This window comes from Cajanus cajan, chromosome 4, assembly GCF_000230855.2.
Source record: "Cajanus cajan strain Asha chromosome 4, NIPB_CcT2T_4, whole genome shotgun sequence".
NCBI lineage: Eukaryota > Viridiplantae > Streptophyta > Magnoliopsida > Fabales > Fabaceae > Cajanus > Cajanus cajan.
The window spans coordinates 8,451,767-8,477,082 of NC_138520.1; the positions used below are offsets into that span (position 1 = coordinate 8,451,767).

Genomic DNA, 25,316 nt, shown 5'->3' on the forward strand with positions numbered 1-25,316 from the left:
TTAGCTAAATATGGGTTAGCTATATCTGCACAAAAAGTGAATCAAAAAGGGGATAATTGTCTTGCAATGGTGCAAAGGATGAGTGGATTAGTTCATTAAGTCTCAACCAAAAAGAGGTATAATTGAGACTTAACAATGGCCTTCCCAGAATAAGAGGAACTTCAGAATCCTCCTCCATATTCATGACAACAAAATCTACTAGGAACCAAAATTTATCAACTTTCACCAAGAGGTCTTCAACAACACCATGAGGATACTTTATAGACCTATCAGCCAACTGCAGAGTCATCCTGGTAGGTCTCACTACCACCTCACCTATCCTCTGTAACATAGATAAAGGCATAAGATTGATACTAGCTCCTAAGTCCAACAATGCCTTCTGATAGCTCGGTCGTATCACTATCAAACAATTCTAGGTTCCTCAACAAATTTCTGTAATATAGAGGGCTTAACCTAGGTCATCTCTCAAGGACACAAGCACATTATATTTTGAATTTAATCATGTATGTAAATCAATTTAGAACTCAGGGGGAAAAGATTTTCCAGCAAACAATTAGAGCAAAGTATTAAGAAAGCAAAGAAATCAAATCAACACAAAATTTCAGTTGTATAGGAATTCGGTTCAAGGTTTCAGTTCATACGGTATAATCATCATTGTTCACAACAAATACGAATTCTTAACCCATCTAATTCAATCCGAAATTAATCCAAACAGTGTAATCTAAATCTAGATTATGAATTTTATTAAAACAGAAACTACAATCGCACATTCCAAATTTCAACAAAATCCAAGAAAAGTAATCAATTGAATTAGGGATTTAGGTGATTTCTAATCAGAAAATTCTTCTCATTTTCAATTAGGAATCAAAACAAAGATTCAATATCATGAAACCCGAATTTGAACTAAACAGAAAAGAGGAGAAGAAGAAAGAATTCGTTCAGTAAAATTAGAGACTCAAATTTACCGTAATTCTTGAAACCTTAAACCGATTAAGGAACTAGCCGTGCCTCATTATCATGCTGCAGCAGTTTCCAATTGAGAGAAGAAATTTCGTGAAAGAGAAAAGGATTCGTGTAAAAAGAGAGTGAGAGAGAAGATGAGAAGTTTCTAAAGAGAGAAGAGAGACTTTTTAGAGAAACTTCTTGAAGAAGTTATCTCAAATCTGAAAATCTAAAAAATGAATTGTCCAAGACCCAACTCCTGAGTCATTACATGCTTTTAAAGACAAAATAATGGGTCTAAAACCAAAGGTCCAGTCCACTAATTACAATTCAAAAGCCTAATTAACTAAACAAAACAGTTTCATGACAAGCTGAAAAATCAAGTGCAGCGCCGCGACCTTAAAGCACAATTTTGGGTCTGAAAATGTCCAAACTGGGCTTTTCGTCCAACATGTTAATTGTAGATCTCCGTCTTATCTTTACAGGGACACCAAGTTTGCCAAATTCCGAGTTGAATAGCTCTAGATATGGCTTGTACAAGAAACTGTGTCAAAACAGGAAATTCTTACGGAAAATTAGTAAAATTTATAACTAATTCCTAAATGATTCACTAATGCAAATCTGAACTAAAACATGAATAAAGGCTACTAAAAAGAATCAAACAAGGTAAAATCACATAAAGAAAGATATACTAAAATATGACTATCAAATACCCCCACACTTAATCTTTTGCACTCCGGGGCAAAACTAAAAATCACTCTAATATAACTTTTCTAAAACTTTATCAAAGAATGAGCAAAACTTCTTAAATTTTTCTAATGAATTCACAAATGTATAAGAAGAAAGAAAGAATACAACATTCAAGCATCAAGGTAAAACAACAATCCATGAACACAAATGCAACATTAGAAGCTAGCAAGGTGATAAGCTCAATTAAAGAATGATTCAAAAATAATAGAACCCTCACAAGGAAGTGTTTACACTCATCACTCAAGTGTTTAAGTTTGTGTTTACACTCAAATGCATCATGTAGAACTAGCACACCCAAGCTTTGACAAACCTCTAAATTTCACAACTTGAATCACATGCAATTAAAGATCAGTAGGACTTTTATTAGGTTGTAACTTGGCCAAGCTAAAGGTTAGATGAGAAAAGAGAAAAAAAATTGTCATTTAAGCTTTATAACCAAAGAGAAAAGAGGAGCAATGGGGAATAGGTTCAATAAGCATAAAGATTACCCCTAGAAGAAACTCCTATAAATTGTTATGCTATCCATTTTCATATGTATTTATTTATTTATTATTATTTTTTTTATTTTTTTTATTTTTTCAGTTTTGAATTTTGAATTTTTGCCTCCCAATGGCAAATTATTTATTTTGATTTTTTTTTTCTTTTTTTTTTTTCTTTTCCTTTTTTTTTTCTTTTCCTTTTTTTTTTTTTAAAGTGCCAAATAACTCAATATCAACAATATAGAAGCATTCCCTAAAAGCACCCCCACACTTATAAAGAACCCATTCCCAAAACAATTCCAGAGCTTCTTTAATCCCTAAGGTTATGGGATATCATGGTTTTTCACTTTTGGCTTATAATGAGCTAAAATCAAGGAAGGGATATAAAGGCTCAAAGAGGGAAACTAGGGGGAAAAAAAAATTGTGAGGTAGGCTATTTGGCTAGTAGTTTAAGAAACAAATGCCTAAATGCCTAAATCATATCAATAGAGCATGTGAACAAGAAGCTTCAAAAGAGTTAAGGCAAAACCTAGAGTAATCTAGCAATCATGAGCAAATTCACACAAGAAAGAAATTGGAATGGAGTGATGTATTCCATCCATCAATATAGGCTCAAATCTCACAAGGTTAAAATTCTATTATCAAAGAATCAAACTTTAATTTTTCAAATCAACTAACAAAACTAAAAATGCACAAATGGTTTTCACTTCATGATGTTCAACCAATCAACAAAAATGATGCAACTTTCTAAATCCATACATCTACAAATCCAAAGAAAAAAATAAGAAATTTTTTTTTTTTTTTTTTTTTTTCAAAAATTTTCCAGAGAAGATCACGCCCGTGATTTAGAATCACGGTCGTGATTCTCTCTGGGGTTTTCCAAAAATTTTCCAGAGAAGATCACGCCCGTGATTTAGAATCACGGTCGTGATTCTCTCTGAAACTTTTTTTTTTTTTTTTTTTTTTATTATGCAAACAACTCCCCCCACACTTGAAACACACATTGTCCTCAATGAAACAAATAATGCAATCAATAAAGACAATTGCAAATTATAAGATAAGGGGTAGAACTCCCTCAAGGTCCAAGAGTTGGCTCTTCTAATGAAATGTCTTCCACATCTTTGTCCTCCAACTTTGGACTTTGATGAAATTCCTTAAGTTGATGCCCGTTCACTTTGAAGGTTTTGCCGGTAACTTCATTTTTAATTTCTACTGCACCATGGGAAAACACATTAGTAATAACAAAAGGACCATCCCACCTTGATCTAAGTTTACCGGCAATGAGCTTTAGGCGAGAATTGAACAATAATACTTGTTGGCCCACTTTAAACTCCTTTCTTAAAAGATGACTATCATGAAAGCGCTTGACTTTCTCTTTATAAATCTTGGAGTTTTCATAGGCTTCCAACCGAAGCTCCTCAAGTTGCTGCAACTGAAGCTTCCTTTGCATACCAGCTTGGTCAAATGCCAAGTTACAATTCTTCACTGCCCAATATGCTCTATGCTCAACCTCAACAGGTAGATGACATGCTTTACCAAACACAATCCTATAAGGAGACATCCCAATAGGTGTCCGGTAAGCTGTCCTATGTGCCCACAGAGCATCCTCCAAAAGCTTGCTCCAATCCTTCCTATTGGGGTGCACTATTTTCTGCAAAATTTGCTTGATTTCCCTGTTAAAAACTTCAGCTTGCCCATTAGTTTGAGGATGATAAGCTGTAGACACTCTATGCACCACCCCATACTTATGAAGCAAAGCCTGCATGCTCCTATTACAGAAATGGCTCCCCCTATCACTGATGATGGCTTTAGGCACACCAAACCTGCAAAAAATATTGGATCTAACAAAATCCACAACAACTTTAGAATCATTAGTTTTTGTGGCCTTAGCCTCCACCCATTTTGAAACATAATCAACAGCTAATAAAATATAAGTGTAACCAAAAGATGGAGGAAATGGACCCATAAAATCAATACCCCAAACATCAAAAACCTCACAGAAAATGATAGGATGTTGGGGCATCTCATGCCTGCGTGTAATGGCCATCCCTGCTCTCTCACACTGCTCACAGGTGCTGAATATCTGATGTGCATCTCTGAAAATGGTGGGCCAATAAAACCCACTGTCCAACACCTTCCTAGCTGTCCTGTATGAACCATAATGTCCTCCAACAGGTGAAGCATGACAAAATTGAAGCACAGACTGGATCTCATGATCTGGAATACACCTGCGGATCACCTGGTCACTGCAAAATCTCCACAAATAAGGGTCATCCCAAACATAATATTTAACTTCACTTTTCAGTTTAGCTATTTGTGATCTAGATAAATCCAGGGGAAGAACACCTGCAACCAAATAATTTACAATGTCAGCAAACCAAGGAGCAGTATCATGTAAGTGCATCAACTGCTCATCAGGAAAATCATCTCTAATAGGCAGGGGATCAACACGCCCCCCCTCAATCCTGCTCAAATGGTCTGCTACCAAATTCTCTGCACCACTCCTATCTTTGATCTCAATATCAAATTCCTGAAGAAGAAGCATCCACCTGATCAATCTGGGTTTAGCATCAGGCTTCTTCAACAGGAATCTCAAAGCTGCATGGTCAGAAAACACAATAATTTTGGAGCCAAGCAAATATGAACGAAATTTATCTAAAGCAAATACAATAGCTAAAAGCTCCTTCTCAGTGGTGGTGTAATTGACTTGAGCTGCATCCAATGTGCGAGAGGCATAAGCAATGACATGCGAAAGCCTCCCAACCCGCTGAGCTAAAACAGCCCCAAGTGCAAAGTTGGATGCATCGCACATGAGCTCAAATGGAAGCTCCCAATCAGGCGGCTGTACAATAGGTGTGGTGGTAAGCCGCTTCCTCAACTCCTTAAAGGCTAGTTGACAAGGCTGGTCAAAAATGAACTCCACCTCTTTTTGTAGAAGCTTGGACAGTGGCAGTGCAATCTTGCTAAAGTCTTGGATGAACCTCCTGTAAAAACCTGCATGTCCAAGAAAAGAACGTACTTCCCGCACAGAAGCGGGGTAAGGTAAAGAAGCAATGATATCTATCTTAGCCTTATCAACCTCAATGCCTCTACTAGAGACTAAGTGACCTAAAACTATACCATGTGTGACCATAAAATGACATTTTTCAAAATTTAACACAAGGTTAGTTTGGATACACCTATCTAATACCCTAGATAGACTCTCTAAGCATGCATCAAATGAAGAACCATAAACTGTAAAATCATCCATAAACACCTCCATGCAACTCTCCAATAGATCAGAAAATATACTTACCATACACCTCTGAAAGGTGGCCGGAGCGTTGCATAGACCAAATGGCATCCTAGTGTAAGCAAATGTGCCAAATGGACAGGTGAAAGTGGTCTTGTGTTGGTCCTCTGGTGCAATATGAATCTGCATGTACCCTGAAAATCCATCCAAGAAGCAATAATGTGATTTACCTGCCAACCTCTCCAACACCTGATCGATGAATGGAAGAGGGAAGTGGTCTTTGCGAGTTGCCTGATTAAGTCTTCTATAGTCCACACAAACTCGCCAACTATTTTGAACTCTGGTTGGAACCAACTCAGCATCCTGGTTCCTCACCACAGTCATCCCAGTCTTCTTGGGAACGACCTGCACAGGACTAACCCACTTACTATCAGAAATAGGATATATTATACCTGCCGCCAATAACTTTGTGACCTCTTTCTTCACCACATCTAAAATAGTAGGATTAAGTCTTCTCTGTGGCTGCCTCACAGGTCGGAACTCATCCTCAAGTAGAATCCGGTGCATGCATATAGCAGGACTAATCCCAGGAAGGTCAGCAAGAGTCCAACCAATGGCTTTCCTGTGATCTCTCAAAACCTGCAACAGTCTCTCCTCCTGATTAGATTCAAGAATGCTAGCTATAATGACAGGAAGCCCTTGATTGTCCTCTAAATAAGCATACTTCAAATGTGCAGGTAAAGGCTTTAACTCTACTGATGGTGCCTGCACAGTGGATGGTACTGGCAATGAAGGTAAAGATGGAGATAATGTCTCAGATGCTGGTGGTGGAACATCTATTGATGTGGCTAAATCTGCTACACCTGAAATAGCAACACTAATTTCTGCACAAATAGCACACATAGATGAATCATCATCACAAGTACATAATGGGTCAGTAAAATCAGAAAAATCAGCAAGTAGATCATCATCAAAATCTGTGCAATCATCAACTAATAAATCAATAACATCCAAACTAAAAACAGAATGGTTTTCTATTGGATGTCTCATAGCCTCAAAAATATTAAATTGCACCAGATTATCTCCAAACTCCATAGAAAGAGTCCCTGCATGCACATCTATCTTTGTCCTTGCTGTCCTTAGGAATGGTCTCCCAAGGATCAATGTAGCATGACTGGATGACTCATCCTCCATCTCAAGAATGTAGAAATCTGCAGGGAAGAGAAGATCTTCTACTTTGACCAGCACATCCTCTACTACTCCAAGTGGCTGCACAATGCTCCTGTTTGCCAGCTGAATGCTCACACCTGTAGGAATCAAGTCTCCAATCTGCAATGATCTAAAAATAGATGCAGGCATAACATTTATTGAAGCACCTAGATCCAGCATAGCATTAGTAAAAATTTCTTCCCCTATAGTACAAGGGATAGTAAAAGTTCCTGGATCTTTGCATTTTTGTGGCAAATCTGGAAGTAGATCATGTGGAATAATGGCAGACACATTTTTCTTCTGGAGTAATGCAGAACCATTTCGCCCCATGTTCACTCTCTCATCACCCTTCAACTTTCTCTTATTAGTACATAATTCCTTAAGGAACTTTGCATATTTTGGAATTTGTCGGATGGCATCGAGGAGAGGAATGTTGACTTCCACCTTGCTAAACATATCCAGCAATTCAGTATCAATTTCTAATCTCTTCTTTGCTGGTCTATTTGGAAAGGGGAGTGGAATCTCTGATCTCCTCTTTGCTGCATCATTATTTTCAGCTGCACCTGCAAAGGAAGAATCACATTCCACTGGTGCTACAACTGATTGTTGCTGCACTGGTGGTAACTCTTTTCCACTTCTCAAAGTAATGGCACTCACATTCCCCTTTGGATTTAAAACTGTTTGGGAGGGAAGTTTGCCAGAACCTTGAGATTGAAACTGATTTACCTGAGATGCTAACTGGCCAATTTGAGTCTTTAAATCTTGGACAGTGGCATCCATATTTCTCTGAAACTGCAAATTTTGTGCAGCCATCTGTTGCATCATCTCCTCAAATGAAGGTCCACTCTTTTGTGCAGGAGGAGGTGTAGGTGCTGGTGGTTGTTGTTGCTGATGCTTGAATGGAGGCTGATATTTTCCAAAAGGTTGGAATGAAGGTTGTTGTTGTTGTTGCCCCCATTTCAGATTTGGATGATCTTTCCAACCTGGGTTGTATGTTTGGGAGTATGGATTGTAATTTTGTTGCTGTTGTGGCCTATATTGTTGTTGCTGGTTGGTGTAAATTCCAGAAACATTTGCATCTGTTTCTTGTAGAGTGGGACATGAATGTGTATAGTGCTCCTCTGAAGAACAAATGCCACAAACTGTTGCTGGACATTCACTTGCTGCATTCGCCTGTTGTTTTTGTTCAATTGCTAAATGTCTCACCATGGTGGTTAGCTCATTAATTTTGTTTTCCAGCCTTTGATTATCTACACCACAAACAGAACTAGAACCAGCACCAATTGCCATCTCATTTACTCCCTTGACAGCTCCTCTAAATCCAAATTGCTGAGTGTTGGCTGCCATGTTCGAAATGAGTTGTCTTGCAGCATTTGGTGTCTTATCCATCAGTGCTCCTCCACTTGCTGCATCTATCATGTTCCTATCCATCAAGGTTAGTCCTTCATAAAAATATTGAATCAATAATTGCTCACTAATTTGATGTTGAGGACATGTAGCACACAGCTTGTTGAATCTCTCCCAGTATTCATACAAAGTCTCTCCATTCAGTTGCCTTATACCACAAATCTCTTTCCTAATTGCTGCTGTTCTGGATGCAGGAAAGAATTTCTCTAGAAACAATCTCTTCATTTGATTCCATGTAGTGATTGTTGCTGGTAGAAAGTAGAGCCAATCTTTTGCAACACCATCCAGAGAGAAAGGAAATGCCTTCATTTTGACATGATCTTCAGGAACTCCTTGAGGTCTCATGGTGGAACACACTACATGGAACTCCTTTAAATGCTTATGAGGATCTTCACCTGCAAGTCCATGAAACTTGGGCAACAAATGGATAAGTCCAGATTTAAGCTCATAATTTGTTTGATTATCAGGATATTGGACACACCATGGTTGATACACAACATTAGGTGTAGCCAATTCCTTCAAAGTGAGTTCACGATTATCAGCCATGATATCAAATTCAGAATCAGTTTCAGAAGAAGAGCAAGATTGAAAATTAAAAATATCACTATCTAAGCAGGATTGAGGATTAAAAGTAGAATTAATAACTACTTCAGAATCAACTACACTACTATTATTTTTCTGACTAGACCTACACCTTAACCTATGATGAAGTGTTCTTTCTATCTCAGGATCAAAATCATGTAATGTACCAGGGTTGGACCTAGTCATGCAAATAAGAACACATACAAGGTTATGAAGTCAAAAGTCAACAGAAAAGTCAAAAGTCAACAGAAAAGTCAATATTTACTATATAAGCAACTATAACATGCAAAACTATACCAAATGAATTTTAAAAAATATTTCACCACCAGAACATCATTTCTCACATGATTTCCTAATTTTGAGAATTTTTTTGTGATTTTTAAAAATATCAAAAACAGTAAAAAATTGAAAAAGCGGTCTAAATGAAGGAATTTGGCAAAAAGGACCCCCAACACCCGTAGTTATTCCATAACAGGGGTGCCTTGATGTGTGAATTTTAGCCACCTTCCCACCAATTTTCAGCCCAATCTGACAACTTTCGCAAAAAAGACCAAAATACCCCTACAAAAAATTATACAGAACTCATAGAAGATGAAGGAATTTCGTGATTTTAAGCCCAGATTACCCCCAATAGGGGGTAAGTTTGCTCAGAATCACGTTTTACCTTTGGAGACCAAGTTTCAGCTCAATCAGAGAATCTTTGAAAATTTTCGGAATGGTTTCATGGAGAGCCAAAATCAATTTCTTCAGGAAATGATTTCTACTAGTCCTCTGTTTCCGGAATGTGTTTTCCTCTGTTTTTTCTCTGTTTCCTTTCCCTGTTTTTCCAGCTAAAATACAGCACAAAGAAACCACAAAGAAACCGCAAAGAGACCACACAATATTGCTACAAAAACACTACAAATTACCTAAACAACACAATTCAAGACAAACACAATAGTATTGAAAACTAAACTGCAAAAACAACAATGAATTAGTGACAGAATCAGAGTTAGAATTGAATTACAAAATACTACACTATAAATTCGAAAACATTTCTACAAACAGTTAGTATACATGATAAAAATCAAAACAAAATGACTTATGTCCCCGGCAACGGCGCCATTTTGATAGCTCGGTCGTATCACTATCAAACAATTCTAGGTTCCTCAACAAATTTCTGTAATATAGAGGGCTTAACCTAGGTCATCTCTCAAGGACACAAGCACATTATATTTTGAATTTAATCATGTATGTAAATCAATTTAGAACTCAGGGGGAAAAGATTTTCCAGCAAACAATTAGAGCAAAGTATTAAGAAAGCAAAGAAATCAAATCAACACAAAATTTCAGTTGTATAGGAATTCGGTTCAAGGTTTCAGTTCATACGGTATAATCATCATTGTTCACAACAAATACGAATTCTTAACCCATCTAATTCAATCCGAAATTAATCCAAACAGTGTAATCTAAATCTAGATTATGAATTTTATTAAAACAGAAACTACAATCGCACATTCCAAATTTCAACAAAATCCAAGAAAAGTAATCGATTGAATTAGGGATTTAGGTGATTTCTAATCAGAAAATTCTTCTCATTTTCAATTAGGAATCAAAACAAAGATTCAATATCATGAAACCCGAATTTGAACTAAACAGAAAAGAGGAGAAGAAGAAAGAATTCGTTCAGTAAAATTAGAGACTCAAATTTACCGTAATTCTTGAAACCTTAAACCGATTAAGGAACTAGCCGTGCCTCATTATCATGCTGCAGCAGTTTCCAATTGAGAGAAGAAATTTCGTGAAAGAGAAAAGGATTCGTGTAAAAAGAGAGTGAGAGAGAAGATGAGAAGTTTCTAAAGAGAGAAGAGAGACTTTTTAGAGAAACTTCTTGAAGAAGTTATCTCAAATCTGAAAATCTAAAAAATGAATTGTCCAAGACCCAACTCCTGAGTCATTACATGCTTTTAAAGACAAAATAATGGGTCTAAAACCAAAGGTCCAGTCCACTAATTACAATTCAAAAGCCTAATTAACTAAACAAAACAGTTTCATGACAAGCTGAAAAATCAAGTGCAGCGCCGCGACCTTAAAGCACAATTTTGGGTCTGAAAATGTCCAAACTGGGCTTTTCGTCCAACATGTGAATTGTAGATCTCCGTCTTATCTTTACAGGGACACCAAGTTTGCCAAATTCCGAGTTGAATAGCTCTAGATATGGCTTGTACAAGAAACTGTGTCAAAACAGGAAATTCTTACGGAAAATTAGTAAAATTTATAACTAATTCCTAAATGATTCACTAATGCAAATCTGAACTAAAACATGAATAAAGGCTACTAAAAAGAATCAAACAAGGTAAAATCACATAAAGAAAGATATACTAAAATATGACTATCACCTTCCCCACAGAAACATTGTCAATAGTGACTGGCAAGGTGAAACTCCTTGGGTCTCTAGATTTTTGTGGAAGTGACTTCTGAATTATAGCACTGCAACCTGCCTCTAGCTCCACTGTTCCATCCTCACTCAATTTCCTCTTCTTTGTTAGAAGCTCCTTCATGAATCTTGCATAAGATGGCATCTGTTCTAAAGCCTCTACAAAGGGTATATTGATCTATAACCTCTTGATTATATCAAGGAACCTTGCAAACTGGCATTCCTTGTCTTTCTTTGACGGAGCATGTGGGTAAGGTAAATTCTTCACAAGAGGAGGCCTAACAACTTCTTTCCCCTTCTTCTTACTCTCCTCCTTCACATCTCCATCTCTGTTCTCATTTTTCTCACTCTCTTTTTTATTTTTTTCATTTTTTTCTGCCTCTTTATTCAACTCCACCTCTTTCTCACTTTCTAACTCAACACCACTCTTTTCTTCATCCACTCCATCATTATTTTCTCTCAAATTGTCACCAATCCCCTTTCCTATCACAGTGCCTCTCCTGGTTGTAATTGACTGACAGTGCTCCTTAGGATTGACCTGTGTATTAGCAGAAAAATTGTTTTACTGATCTGCCAATTGCTTAGCTAACTGCCCAATTTGTACTTCCAGGTTCTTGATAGAAGCTTCAGTATTTTTCTGGTTGGTTGTGGAAACCTGCATAAATTGTGTAAGAGCATCCTCCATTTTTGACAACCTGTCTGGCTGATAAGAAGACTGATTTTGATATGGTTTCTGTGGAGGTGGCCTTTGTGAAGGCCCTACTTCTTGCTTCCACCCAGAATATTGATTTTGATTATTTCTCCAGCCTTGATTTTTATTATAATTTCCAGAGAAATTCCCTTGCCTTCCTGGATTGTTCATGTAATTAACTTCCTCCTCTTGATCTTGTTCAGAGATGGTGCAATGTCCATTCGGATGATCACCTGCACAAAAATCACATCTCATTACCTGCTGAGGACGTGAAGATGATCCTACTTGAAGTTTGGACATCTGTTTCTTCAACTCTTCCATCTACTGAGAAAGGAGTTTATTCTGAGCTAGAATTGCATTTTCAGTATCCAGTTCCAGAATTCCCCTTTTTGTGGGCTGGCTCCTATCATGGTGAGCTTGGTAATCATTGGCTGCCAAAGCATCAATAATAGTGATTGCTTCCTCAGAATCCTTCATTATCATAGAACCACCTGCAAAAACATCCAATAACATCTTTGTTTGCGGCCTTAACCCATTACAGAACATGTTAAGTTGTGCAACATTATCAAACCCATGATTTGGGCATTTCCTCAACAAAGATTTATATCTCTCCCAAGCTTCACATAAAGGTTCATCAGCACCTTGAGAGAATGTTGCAATTGCTGATTTAGCACTTATATATCTGGAAGGAGGAAAGAATCTTGCCAGAAACTTCCGCTCTACATTTTCCCATCTGGTCAAACTCTGATTTGGGTGGGCCTACAGCCATGTCTTGGCCTTACCTGTCAAAAAGAAAGGAAATAATCACAGATATACCGCTTCTTCATCTTCTCCAGGCACGCCCATAGAGCCAATAAGCTCATAGAAAGTAGACAGGTGTGTGTAGGGATCTTCATGGTCCATCCCTGCAAATTGATTGGCAGTAATGAGAGATAGAAATGTTGGTTTCATCTCCATCCCCTTTGTTGGTCTGGCTATACTGGAGAAGTGCCTAGGACCTAATTGATGATTATATTCTCCTAGGAGTCTTCTTGGAGGATGATGAGGTCTATCACCACCACCCGGTCCTTCTTCAGCCATTGATTTAGGAATAGGGTGTTGAGCTGAAATTGAGGTGGAAGTACCCTCCTGTTCCTGTCTCTCATGTTCAAGCTTCCTTTGTCGTCTTCTTTTGCTATTATTTTTCCTAGCTGTTTTCTTAATCTCTGGATCAAATAGCAATTGCTCAGCAGGAATTTTACCTCGCATACAAAGATTGACTTAAACAAAAAAGTTAGAACAACAGGTAAAGAATATATTTAACAAAACGAAGATAAAACAATATATACAACAAGCTACAACTAGAACAATAGAAATCACTAACTATCTTGACACAAGTCCCCGATAGCGGCGCCAAGAAACTTGTTGGATTTTTTATAGGCAAGCGCACCCAAGTCTCTGTAGTATAATTTAAAGGTTGTCGAACCTCAAGGACTTGTGTAATAAGATATGACTTCTATTATACTAAATGATGCTTATGAATGTAAAACTTGGATAATTACACATATTCAATTTTGATATGGATGATTGATCAAACTTCAGTAACCAAAAGGTAAACTAATTTGCGAAAAAACAGATATGAGAAACAGTTGGGATTAGACTTCATCAATCTCCCTCCTATGCATTCCTATTGATTCTTTCTAAAGATCCCATTACTCGTTGCCATTGAGCTCTCGAGATTCATTCAAATCCAATCCCTTGGCATAAGAAATTCTAAGATATTTAATTCAATGAATGATTCCTCACTTCATTCAATTAAATATCCTGCATTAAGAATCAGAACTTGTTGCAACTATTAATTTCAAGACCATCCCTGGCTCTCAAAACTAATAGGTGATTCGTTCCAAGTCTAGAGTTAGAAAACGTTTTCCAACCAAATTCTAAGCTCCAAATCAGAGATAAATGATCAGTTTATCAAAGCATTAAAAACAGAAACAAATCACTGACATAGATATATATGAATCAAAGAGGAATACAAAGGAGTTCGACGATTACATCAATCCCAACCCTAAAGCTTAGCTATCCATAGTACAAGAAATCACCCAATTACAAGAGGAAAGGTAGAAGAAGAAAGAAATCCTTCGAAGAGTCGCGTCCCCACGAGCTCCAAAGCGCTCTATTTCTCCCCTTTCTCTGTTTTCTCTTCGTACAGCTCAAGATGATACCCCTTTCTCTCTTCTCTGCCCTTATATATGTGATAAAATTAAAACAGAGTGAACAGGAAAGAGACGAATCCACTCAGCGCCTTGAAACGGCTGAGCGGTTTGAGGAATCCTTCACCATGAAGTAACCTAAAGGGCTGAGCCCCTTGGATCTGCTGAGCGCCTTGAAGATCCTTCACTCCTAAGCAAAGCATAAGGGTTGGGCGCCTCAGATCCGCTGAGCGCCTTAGAGGCAGAGAGCATCCTATTTCCTAGCCCAAATCCGCTCAGCGGATGGTAGTGGCTAAGCGCGTTGGAGGCAGAGAGCAGTCCTTCTCTTCTAGGGCCTAATCCGCTGAGCGCCTTGGAGTGGCTGAGCGCCTCTCCTGTTCTGCATTTGTTGAGCTCTCTAGCTTGAATTCGCTCAGCGCTTTTGAGTGGCTGAGCCATTTTCCTTCAACTTTCAAAACCTACAAAATAAACACCATATTTGATCAAAAGCTTCATCACTCCTTGTACTAATATAAATCAAAAGTCCCTTTTTGATTCTAAGTATATATAGACCAAAATTATATCAATATGTACAAAAATTGTGCTAGATAAGTGTCTCAAATGCATATTTAATCATAATAATAAGACACTTATCATCATTCTTGCATATAAGAACAATATTAAATCAAAAAATGATCTTAAATCTCTTAGAATATAAGTTTTAATGTTAAAAAAGTTGAATGTTTTTGTAAAGAAATGTTTTTCAAATCATATAGAAAGATGAATTTAAAAAGATGATTGATTCTGTTGATCTCTATGACTCTAAAACAAAATAAAATAAAAACAGTTTCTCAACTAACTTCTTTTCTGTTAGTTGGCTATGATTCTGGTTTAATCTTGGGTTCCCTTGTATTCTGTATATATATTTTTTTCTTATCTTTTTCTATTGTATGTAATATAATACAAGTCAGATTGGTGAGTGGGAAAGTGATTAACAAGTAAGGGTGAAAGTTACAAGGTGTGGTAGAACAAGGTGAAGGTTCTTGTGGGACTTGTAACTTGTATTGCTTGAAGATCATAATGAATTTTGGTGTTGCTCTTCCCATGGATGTAAGCCTCAAGGTTGAACCACGTAAAGCTTGGTGTTCTTTCTTTTTCTCTCATCTTTAATTTTTGCATTTTATAAACATTCTTGCATCTATGTGCATATGTGTGCACCAGTATTTTGTGGTTCTTGTATGTTTTAATCTTCTTGTTAGGTGTTAGAAGCTAAAGGACCAACAGATTCGTATGACGTGTAGTCATTATGATGAACAACTTCGTTTGTCTAAGACAAATGTATTAAATATATGATTTTTTATGTCTGATAATCAAATCATCTTTGTCTATATAATTTCTTAACAAATTAATTGAAGGAACAAAAACTTTTTTGGTACTTGAACTTCAAAAAAGAACAAAGATTTGCTTTTCTTTAGAGAAAAGACAAATAGGTATCTTGAAGTATACAAGTCTTAGATAAGGTCTTTTCCAACTGACACACACAATAGTCTCTCCTATTTTGTACCTTAAAAGTGATAAGTAACCTTTTTAATCGCATAAGAAGTGACAATTTAGTGAATTGCATTTAATGTACACATTTACTACACCAATGGACACTTCACTATACAAGGAAAGAAGACGAAGAAAGATGAAAAAAGTCTATGAGAGAAACTCAATGATTTGTAACAGTAAACTTTATGAAGCACCTCTATAAAGAAGCTTGGAGATTTCTAAAGAAAAGAGCATAATAATTGTAAAAAAAAAATAAATAAAAAAAAGGTCATTTGATTCTTTATGTGTAAATATTGTACTTAAATTGGTTATATTTAGTACTAAGAAACATAACAAAGTATTACAGGTCAGACACTACTTGAGTTGTTATGCAGCATCATGGTCCTAACTATTTTGATGAGTGCACAATGACTACTGATCAAAAGAGTTCAAAGATTAACATTTTCTCTCAAGGAAAATGCCTTGAATACTTAGCTTAGGAGTCTAATTCTTTGAACCATTCATCAAAAAGTTTTAGTTAAAACTCAACTTCTCAGAAGACTAGTACTAAAGACTCTACTCAGAAGGTTTAAAGAGAAAGTTACCACTAGTGAAAAAAAGGCTTTTAAAATCGATTAATTTTAACTTTTAAAATCGGTTCTACAACCGATTTTAAAAGAGCCGATTTTATAAGGCTAGACTTTTAAAATCAGTTATCAATTGATCTTAAAAGTCTTAACTTTTAAGATCGATTTTGAATCAACCGATCCTAAAAGTGCACTTTTAAGATCGGTTACTTCATAATCGATCTTAAAAGTAGTGAATTTTTTTTTTAATGTTTGTCTTGTTTTGTGAGCGTCTCAGAACAAAACCTGCAAATGAATAAATACCAAGCAATTCACATGTTTTCAATTAACCAAAATATTTGCATTTTCTATGTTATTTCTTAATGAACCAAATTGCATACAAATAAGAAGAGATGATAAATGTCGACCATATATATAACTGAATAGTTTTAAATACATCTAATACATAAATGGACCCCACTACTCAATGAAACATAAGCCCAAACCAGTTAATGTATTGGTCAATAAAAAATGTGGCTCATTGCTCCCTAATGGTGTTTATGTCTTCTAGCAGCAATAGTGATCGATCTATAAATGTTTGTTAAGAAAAATTAGAAAAATTAGTAATAATTCATAAAATATATAGAATTAGAACTTAAAATAAAAACTTTCAAAATCGTAAAACTTACTTCAGTCCATCCAGATACTATTTGTGAAGCGACAATAGTATGCATTGTCTTCATTACATAATCTCCTCACTCATAATTTCCTTTTTGTTTGAGACTACAAAAATAATATAAAATCAATTTCAATAGAATAGTAATTCAAAAAAAATTACTTAAAAAAATCTCTTCACTAAATCTTTGTGGGCATTTAAATAAGGAAGAACATCATCGGTGTTGTTCAATATATACAAATGCGCTTGAAGTACTTCTTCTCGCATCATGCTTTTTATTTTTGTGCCTATTGTACCCTTCCCAGCACTTCGTCCCTCATGACCAGTCTTAGGAATGCCTATTGATTCAGCTTGAGACATGTATTCAGTACAAAACTCAATTGCATCCTCTACAATGTACCTTTCTATGATGGATGCTCCTGGACGATATTGGTTCTTCACATACCCTTTTAGTATCTTCATGTATCGCTCAATTGGGTACATCCACCTCAAAAAGACTGGACCACACAACCTAACCTCCCTAACCAAGTGGATGATTAAGTGAACCATAATGTCCAAAAATGAAGGAGGAAAATACATCTCTAATTGACACAATATTAGAACAGCTTCATCTTCCAATTCATCCAACTTCTGAGGATCAATTACTTTGTTGCATATGCCATTGAAAAATAAGCAAAGCCTAGTTATGACTTGTCTCACATTTTTAGGTAAAACATTACGTATAACATAGGAAGATACTGTTGCATCAGTACATGACATTCGAGAGACTTCATGCCAACTAATTTCAAATCTTTCATTGATACTAGACTTTTTACATTAGAAGAGTAACTGTACAGCACTTTGACACCATGTAAACACTCACAAAAACTTGTTTTCTCCTTTTTTGACAATGTGTGACATGCTGGGGGAAAATATGTTCACTTACCCTTAGATTGTGGATATAATTGTTGTCGTATCCCCATGAGTTGCAAATCTAGACGAGATTTGAGTCCATCTTTTGTCTTGCCCTAAATATTGAGAAGTGTGCCAATTACACTGTCACATATACATTTTTCTCAACATGCATGACATCAATGCAATTTCTAACATCAAGAAGCTTCCAATTGGAAGATCAAATAATATCGACCTCTTCTTCCATATGTTTATATCTTTTGATTGTGTTTTTGTCTTTCCAAGTATCACATTTAAATTCTTCACTCATTCATAAACTTCCTCACCAGTTAAGGCAGTAGGAGCAATATCATATTCTTGACATCCATTAAAAGCTTTCTTTAACCTTCGATATGGATGGTTAGGTTTAAGAAACCTTTGATGACCTAGGTAAACTGTCTTCTTCCAATTATGCAATTGATGATAACAAGTCCCTTTTTCACATATAGGGCAAGCTTTATGCCCCTTAACGTTGTACTCGCACAAGTTTCCATATGCTGGAAAGTCATTGATTGTGCAGAACAACATGGCATGCAACTTAAATAATTCACTTGAATACCCGTCAAACACATCAATTCCTTCCTCCCACAACATCTTTAAGTCTTTGACCAATGGACTTATATAAACATCAATGTCATTTCCTGGTTGCCTTGGACCAGAAATCATCATAGATAACATCACATATTTGCGTTTCATGCATAACCATGGAGGTAAGTTGTAAATTACCAACAAAACAGGCCATGAATTATGCTTTATGCTTAAATTACCAAACGGATTCATTCCATCTATAGCTAGTCCAAGCCTAACATTTCTTGCCTCCTTACCAAAATTTGGAAACATAGAATTAATTTTTTTCCATTGCAAGAAATCTGTCGGATGCCTAAGTTGTCCATCACATTTCCTCTCATCTTCATGTCATCTCATCAACTTTGCATCATTTGCATTAGCAAACAAACGCTTCAATCTTGGAACAATTGGCAAATACCATAGAACCTTCGTCGGAGGACCCTTAGTGCTAACATCATAATCAAAATTACTTTGCTTCTTTTTATATCGTGACAACCCATACCTTGGACATTGATGCAACCCTTCAAACTCACCATGATATAGCATACAATCATTTGGGCATGCATGTATCTTCTTATACTCTAAACCCATGGGACACAACACTTTTTTTGCCTCGTAGTTACGACTAGGCAATGTGTTACCTTCTGGAAGCATTTCTTTCAACAGCTCTAACAATTCTGTGAAACTTTTATCACTCCACCCATGTCTCGCCTTCAAATTAAACAATCTCAATACCGCTGACAATCTTGTGAATTTTGTGTAGTTTGGATATAACGTCTTCTCTGAATCCCTACATAAAATTTCATACATATGTGCTCTTTGGAATGATTCTGGACCAACATCACGAATCATCTCCTCAAGCCGATCATCCATATCTACCTCTTGTGTAAAAGTTTGATTTTGAGTTTTAGCCGACACATTTGGAATATCAATATTTTCACCATGCCATATCCAACGTGTATAAATCTTAAGAAACCCATCACATAAAAGATGTTCCCTTATAACATCAAGTTCTAAACAACTCTCATTACAACAATTAACACAAGGATAGAGAAAATTTCCATTCATATCATCATTACCATTCCGTATTACATATTCAATAAAATATTACACTCCAATCTCATATTGCTCACTTATGCGTGGCGCACGTATCCAACTTCGATTCAATAACCAACTTTGATCCATCACTTATGTTCTCTATCAAAAAGATAGACCATGCATGTCAATCTCACTATTTTATACAATTCAAAATTAAATATTAATGATTAAATAAATTTAATCATTTGCATTGAATCTTAAACGAGAAACTAAGGTTCACTTAATATGTGCGTAAACTAAATATATAACAGACAAGAATTATAGAGAGAAAAAAAGTGTGTGCGTTTGAAAGCTTCAAATAATAAATTAAGTATATTTATAAAATAAAAAAATGTTAATTACGTTAAACTCACATTTTTCTAAATACACGCTAAACTATAATTCCTAAAGGAAACTTCAATCATATTACTTACTCCTTAAATAATAAAATCATATTTAAAACATTTTACAGATATTTTGTCCATTGAATTTATCCTTAAATTTATATTTTATTAACCAAAACTTAAGTTTAAAATATTTTATGTAAGAATTCATTTGTCCAAGACTATTTAGGAATCCATTAAAATCAAGTCAGAGTCCATTGGTTTAAACTTAAGATTTTACACTTGGAGGACTCTACCTTGAAGGTTGGAAAACTTTCTGTCGAGCAGAGGAAGGAAAAGATTCACAGATACATGAAGAAGAGAAATGAAAGAAATTTTAGCAACAAAATCAAGGTACTATATCTGTGTACCAACATTAACGAAATTTGAAATCTTAAATTATTTTATACATGGATTCTAATATATTTCATATCAACCAATTCTTTTACTTATTTTCAAAATTCAACTAATGGTGAAAAAAAAATAAAAAAAAAAATATTTGCAGTATGCTTGCCGCAAAACTTTGGCAGATAGTAGGCCCCGAGTAAGAGGAAGGTTTGCAAAGAATGATGACTTTGGAGAGAGCCATAGACAAGGAAGTAGCAATCTTGAAGAAAATGATGAAGAAGTAAGATTCACTTAATTGTTCAACTTGCCTAAGTCTAAAATAAAAAAGTAAAATAACATAAAAAATTCCCTATCACTTTTACCTTTTCAATAATTTGATGGCATAATTCCTTAATGCTATATTCCTTCCATATCAGTGGCAGGGCTCATTCAGTGGGGTGAACTCATTCAAATGCAACTATTCCATCCAGTCCTTGATTTGAGTTAATTAATTAATAGTTTGACTAGAGGATTATCTATATTTAGCTTCTGTAGATTAATTTTGTCAGGGCTCTTTCCCTAGATATATGGTTTGAGGAAACTGAATAATGGGGGTCCAAGTATTATACCAATAAATGAACTAAGTTAGGAACATACATATATTAGAATCTGTATACATTTTTGCAGATATATTATCTTTTTCATTGACTAATTGGTGCACCTTCTTTTATATGAAAGACATTCCATGTTTTTTCTTACGCACACACATTAGGGAAAATAGTGAGAGCTTATCAAGGGATTAGAACATTGAGGCAGATTTATTATCTCTATGTTGGTGCAGCTGCTGCAACTGTGATCGGTGATTTTGGTGCAACAGTTCATTTTGCAGCTGCGGTCTGTGATGTGGGTGCAGCAGCTGATTCAGCTGTGGTATGTAATTTTAATTTAGCTAATCAAGACACCACCGACGTGCACACAAGTTAAATTAAAAATCTTTATAAGATCAATCTATTGGCAAGCAAACTTTCATGCTTAGTAATCCAAAATCAACAAACTTGACAACTCCAGCAGAGTAAGCAAGCAAGTTAGCTCCTTTGATGTCTTTATATGCACATACATGAAAAAAAATATACAAATAAAGACATGACTTAAACATTCAAATTTAAAATGAATTAAAAATTCTAAAAAAAAGTAAAGAACACAAGTCCCATCTGCTAGAGAAGAACACATGCAGAACAATGCAAATCATCCACAGAAACTAACGAAAGAAAATTGAAAAACATAAATTTTGATTAAGGAAAGTATAGAAAAATTGTAGTTAACTCTTTTGCCACACAGAATTCGGAATAAGGTAATTAAAATAAACATATGCAATTACAAACACCCAAAGAACTTAAAAGTAATAATATCATGTAAAGGTAGAACCCTTTCATCTTGTTTACTTCAATGATGTTGATTGAATTTGTATTGTATTTTGAATTATAGATACTCAAATGTCAATTCATTTTAGGGTACTGATATTTTGGTATATGCTAGAACTGCTAAAAATTATTTCACAGCTTAAAGTTAATTGAATTTGTTAAGCAGTTACGAGTTTTTAGAGACAACTATTTATTGAGAATAGTTGTTATCTATAATATTGTAGACGTGGACAATTGGCCAAAACAAGATAATTATTTTGTCAATTATATCTTTACCTACACCTAGTTTTTGATTACCCCATTTATCATGAATTTAAAGTGAGATAAAATGAAAAATAATAAATGATAGAAAAACTAATTAACAAGATAAATAGAAAGTATAATAATAATCATATAGCAATGATAACTTAAAAATGCCAACAAGATTCACAAATTAATTTTATCACAAGTATAGATAAAATACCTGTTGGACGAAACGCCAAAATTGCTGTGAATTGTTCCTTGTAGGTCTTCAAGTAATCCTTTAAGGTCTAGTTTAACAAGTAAAAACATGAATTATAATATAACACGACAAAATTTTAAGAGGAAAAAGAGGTGAGATTAAAATGTAATGGCACAAAATTAAACATCAAATCTCAAAGATGACATGGGCAGAACATGGAGAAGTGTGTTATTTGCCTTCGTATAAAGACTATCTGAAAGTTCAGGCCAACCAAAAGCTAGCAAAATCCGCCTCCTTGAAGCTAAACCATAAAGGCAGCATAGATTGAGCAACCTCTCTACGAACCCAAACGGAGAGCTACCTCTTTGCAAACCTGAACGAAGAGCAGCCCTTGCAAACCCGTGACGTTGGACGTACCTCATTTGGATCCTCAAATGGTCACAAATAACGCTCCCTACGACCCTTCTATCTCTCCCTTATCCAAATCCCCATGGTCCTCTCACATCAACGAAGACGCTTTCATCTCCAACGAAAACGAAGCTCTAGTGAGGTCCCTAGTCCGCGAAGAGGGTCACATATACTCCCTCGCCGCAACCAAGTAAAAACATTCGCGTGTGGAAGAATCAGAAGGAGTTTGCATGGTTTTAGTGAAAGCCATCGTGAATGGGTAGAAACCCTAAGCACGAATGAAGGAAAGGGCAACAACAAGCTTAAAAATAGGAACATAGAAACGAACGAACGAACGAACCTGAACCCGAACGGACAGTTGCCTCTTTGCGAACCTGGACGAAAGAAGCAGATAGTGGAGGCCGAAATTGTAGAATCATAAAAGGGAACAGAAAGGGAAATTGATTATCATACCTTAGTTATACGATATTTAAGATCGGTTAACTAGGACCCGATGTTAAAACACTTTTTAAAATCGGTTATATTTGAACCGATTTTAAAATTTGAGATGATAATTACAAAAATACTATCGCATCACTTTTAAAATCAGTTTAAATATAATCGATTTTAAAACTGCGATTTTAAAACTTATTTTTGCACTAGTGTACTCAAAAGGTAAAAAATTTTGAAGGAATTGTTGACAACACTAAAAAAGTAAAGTACAAGTTGATCTCGGCATTGCTTAAAAACTAAGATTGCCTCAATAGACATTTTGAAGGCTACAAAAGGATGACCAAGGCTTCATTTTAAAAGCAAGCAAGATCCAAGAGATGAATCAAAACAAAGTTGTGAAAGTTGTGATTCTTGCTTCATACTCTATTTTTATAAAGAACTCCACTTCTACATTTGAATCAATCTTGTAATAGAGAAAAGGAAATATTAGTCATCCTTAGTGGAAGCTCTAGCTAGGATAAATTGTTGTAACCATAGCTAAGTGTTAGGATACACAAACCCATTCTTTGTAAAAGTCTTTCCTACCTAGATATGAGTTGCAAAGGTGTAGGAAGGAAGGAAAAAAAGTTAACCAGGTGGTTGTAAGATATCATAGCAAGTGGCTATGAGGTTGGCCGGGTGTTTCAACAGGTTATTGAGGGAGAAATCTTAGCAGGTGGCTGAGTGGAAATCACTAACAATGGGTGGTTATATAGTGAGGAATTTGTATCAGTAGGTTGCTAAAGTTGCAAGTTGAACACTAGTGGTTATGTTAAGGGGGTGTATTGGTTTAGGATTTCATAGGATTTTAAAAGACTTTTTTTGAGTAAGAAAGTCCTTTAGTATTCAATCAGGATTTTATGTCACTTAAAAATAATCTGGTGGTATTCAATCTGGATTTTCAAGATTTTTTAAAAAGTCTATTAAAATATATTGGTATTCATTTGAGATTTTTTACAACTTAAAAACAATCTATTGGTATTCAAAAATATAAGGATTTTAAAGGATTGTTATGTTAAAGGGATTTTGAAGGACTTTCTAGTACTATCTATAAATACCAAATTCAAAAAATAATCTCATCCAAACCCATCAGATTTTGGAGGACTGTTTGAAGTGACTTTTCAAGTACTTCAAGAATTTTCAAGTGAATTTTTCATCTTTTTTTTTCTATACTTTTGTCTTCTCCATTTTTTCTCTAATGATAATACTGCACTATTGTTCATTGCTCATATATAATATTGTAGTATTGTTCCCATTCCATTCTCCTATTTTGTGAAAATCCGATATGTAAGTGACAATGTCATTAACTTGCTCTATTTTTCTCTTCGTTCTCTTTAATTGACTTTCTCTATTTTATTCTATTTAGTTTAATTTTTTTCTTTTATATAACACAAGAAAACGCTTGAAATTTTAACTTTTAAGTGGTAATTTTTTTATAACACATGTCAAGAAAAGGGAAAAGTGAAAGATAAAATTGATATCATGATCTCTACAATATATATATATATATATATAAAAGATGAATTTTAGTTTAGGGTTTCTGTGAGTAGAATGAAATAAAAATGGATCTTAGTTGAGAGAAAAACTCTCTCAGTATAAAAATTGCGATCTCTCTCCTTCCCTTGAGTTTGTTACTCATATCCCTCCTCCTTTTATGACTCAACAATTATTTTTGTTTTTTTTACTATGAATTTTTTTAATTTTTATATTGTAAAATTAGGGTTTTTTTATATTTAAAAAAAATTAACATAAGACATTGCAGTATCTAATTTTTTAGGATTTAGGATTTATGTCTTCATTAACTTATTTTAAAAAAAGCAAATATTGTTAAAATATTTGTTAGAATAATTTACATTTATAAACATTGTTAAAAAATTATCATATAATATATAACTAAAATACTAATATATATACATATATATATATAAATATTTTCTCAGTATCGAATATACGGAATTTTTATATAAAAAAATTATCTTATGTTTCTATATTTCCATTTTTACATGTTTTTTATAATGGCCAAGGTATTTGATCATTCATCTTCAACATTACTTGTTAATGAAGATTATACTTTTGAGCTTATTATTTAAACTTAGGAACAAGAGCGAGAAGACGTTAATGCTTGGAAGACTAGTATAGCTATGTATATGTGGGTGAATGTTATTTAAGAGGATATGATATTATGAAGAATTATTATTATTATTATTATTTATCTAGACATTGTTATTTTTTTTATTATTTTTGTCTTTTGACTCTTTTTAAATTTGAATGTATGAAATTTTTTTGAAATCTTATCATATGTTAAAAATCCATGAAAATTTTACAAAATCCACAATGTCCCATAAAATCCATTAAAATCCTGATTTAAAAATCTTGCAGAATCAATTAAAATCCTGATTTAAAGTCTTGGAGAATCCTACAAAGTCTTAAAAGTCATGAAAATCTTGCAAAGTCTTTTAAAATCTGCAAGATTTTTTTTAACTAAAAAAGTCCTTTAAAATCCTAATCCAATACACTCCCCTTAGTGAAAAATCTCACAAGGTTGTGTGAGGATTGCAAGTAGCCCAATTTGGGGTAAACTAATATAAAAATTAAATGTGCAATCTCTCTAACTTTATCTCCTTATTTGTTGCATTTAC

General features: G+C 34.9%; 1 protein-coding gene and 1 non-coding gene across 12 annotated transcripts; one reads left to right on the plus strand and one right to left on the minus strand.

The window, feature by feature from the left end:
* Positions 1–813: 813 nt before the first annotated feature.
* Positions 814–23,339, minus strand: LOC114916101 (uncharacterized). Of its 11 annotated transcripts, none has more exons than XR_014432917.1 (4): positions 21,820–22,678; positions 19,866–20,215; positions 16,665–16,758; positions 13,670–14,358 (listed from the first exon to the last, which is right to left on the minus strand). XR_014432917.1 is itself a non-coding variant. In XM_083072167.1 (3 exons), the coding sequence occupies exon 3, from the start codon at positions 8,785–8,787 to the stop codon at positions 3,247–3,249; it is 5,541 nt and encodes a 1,846-aa protein (XP_082928293.1). In that variant the 5' UTR covers positions 8,788–12,967; positions 21,820–21,886; positions 22,547–22,898; the 3' UTR covers positions 814–3,246. The 11 variants fall into 11 exon arrangements, 4 of the variants coding, with proteins under 4 accessions (XP_082928293.1, XP_082928292.1, XP_082928291.1 ...); XR_003804442.2 differs by lacking the exons at positions 13,670–14,358; positions 19,866–20,215 and adding an exon at positions 16,297–16,563 and having other exon boundaries at positions 21,820–21,886; positions 22,547–22,699; XM_083072167.1 differs by lacking the exons at positions 13,670–14,358; positions 16,665–16,758; positions 19,866–20,215 and adding an exon at positions 814–12,967 and having other exon boundaries at positions 21,820–21,886; positions 22,547–22,898.
* LOC145957663 (small nucleolar RNA R71) lies at positions 8,090–8,194 on the plus strand. Its single transcript, XR_014433706.1, has one exon. It is a non-coding gene; the product is annotated as a small nucleolar RNA R71 (small nucleolar RNA).
* Positions 23,340–25,316: the final 1,977 nt, after the last annotated feature.

Coding starts and splice junctions, on each gene's coding strand:
- LOC114916101 (XM_083072167.1), bottom strand. CDS start 8,787: ATGACTAGGTCCAACCCTGGTACATTACATGATTTTGATCCTGAGATA.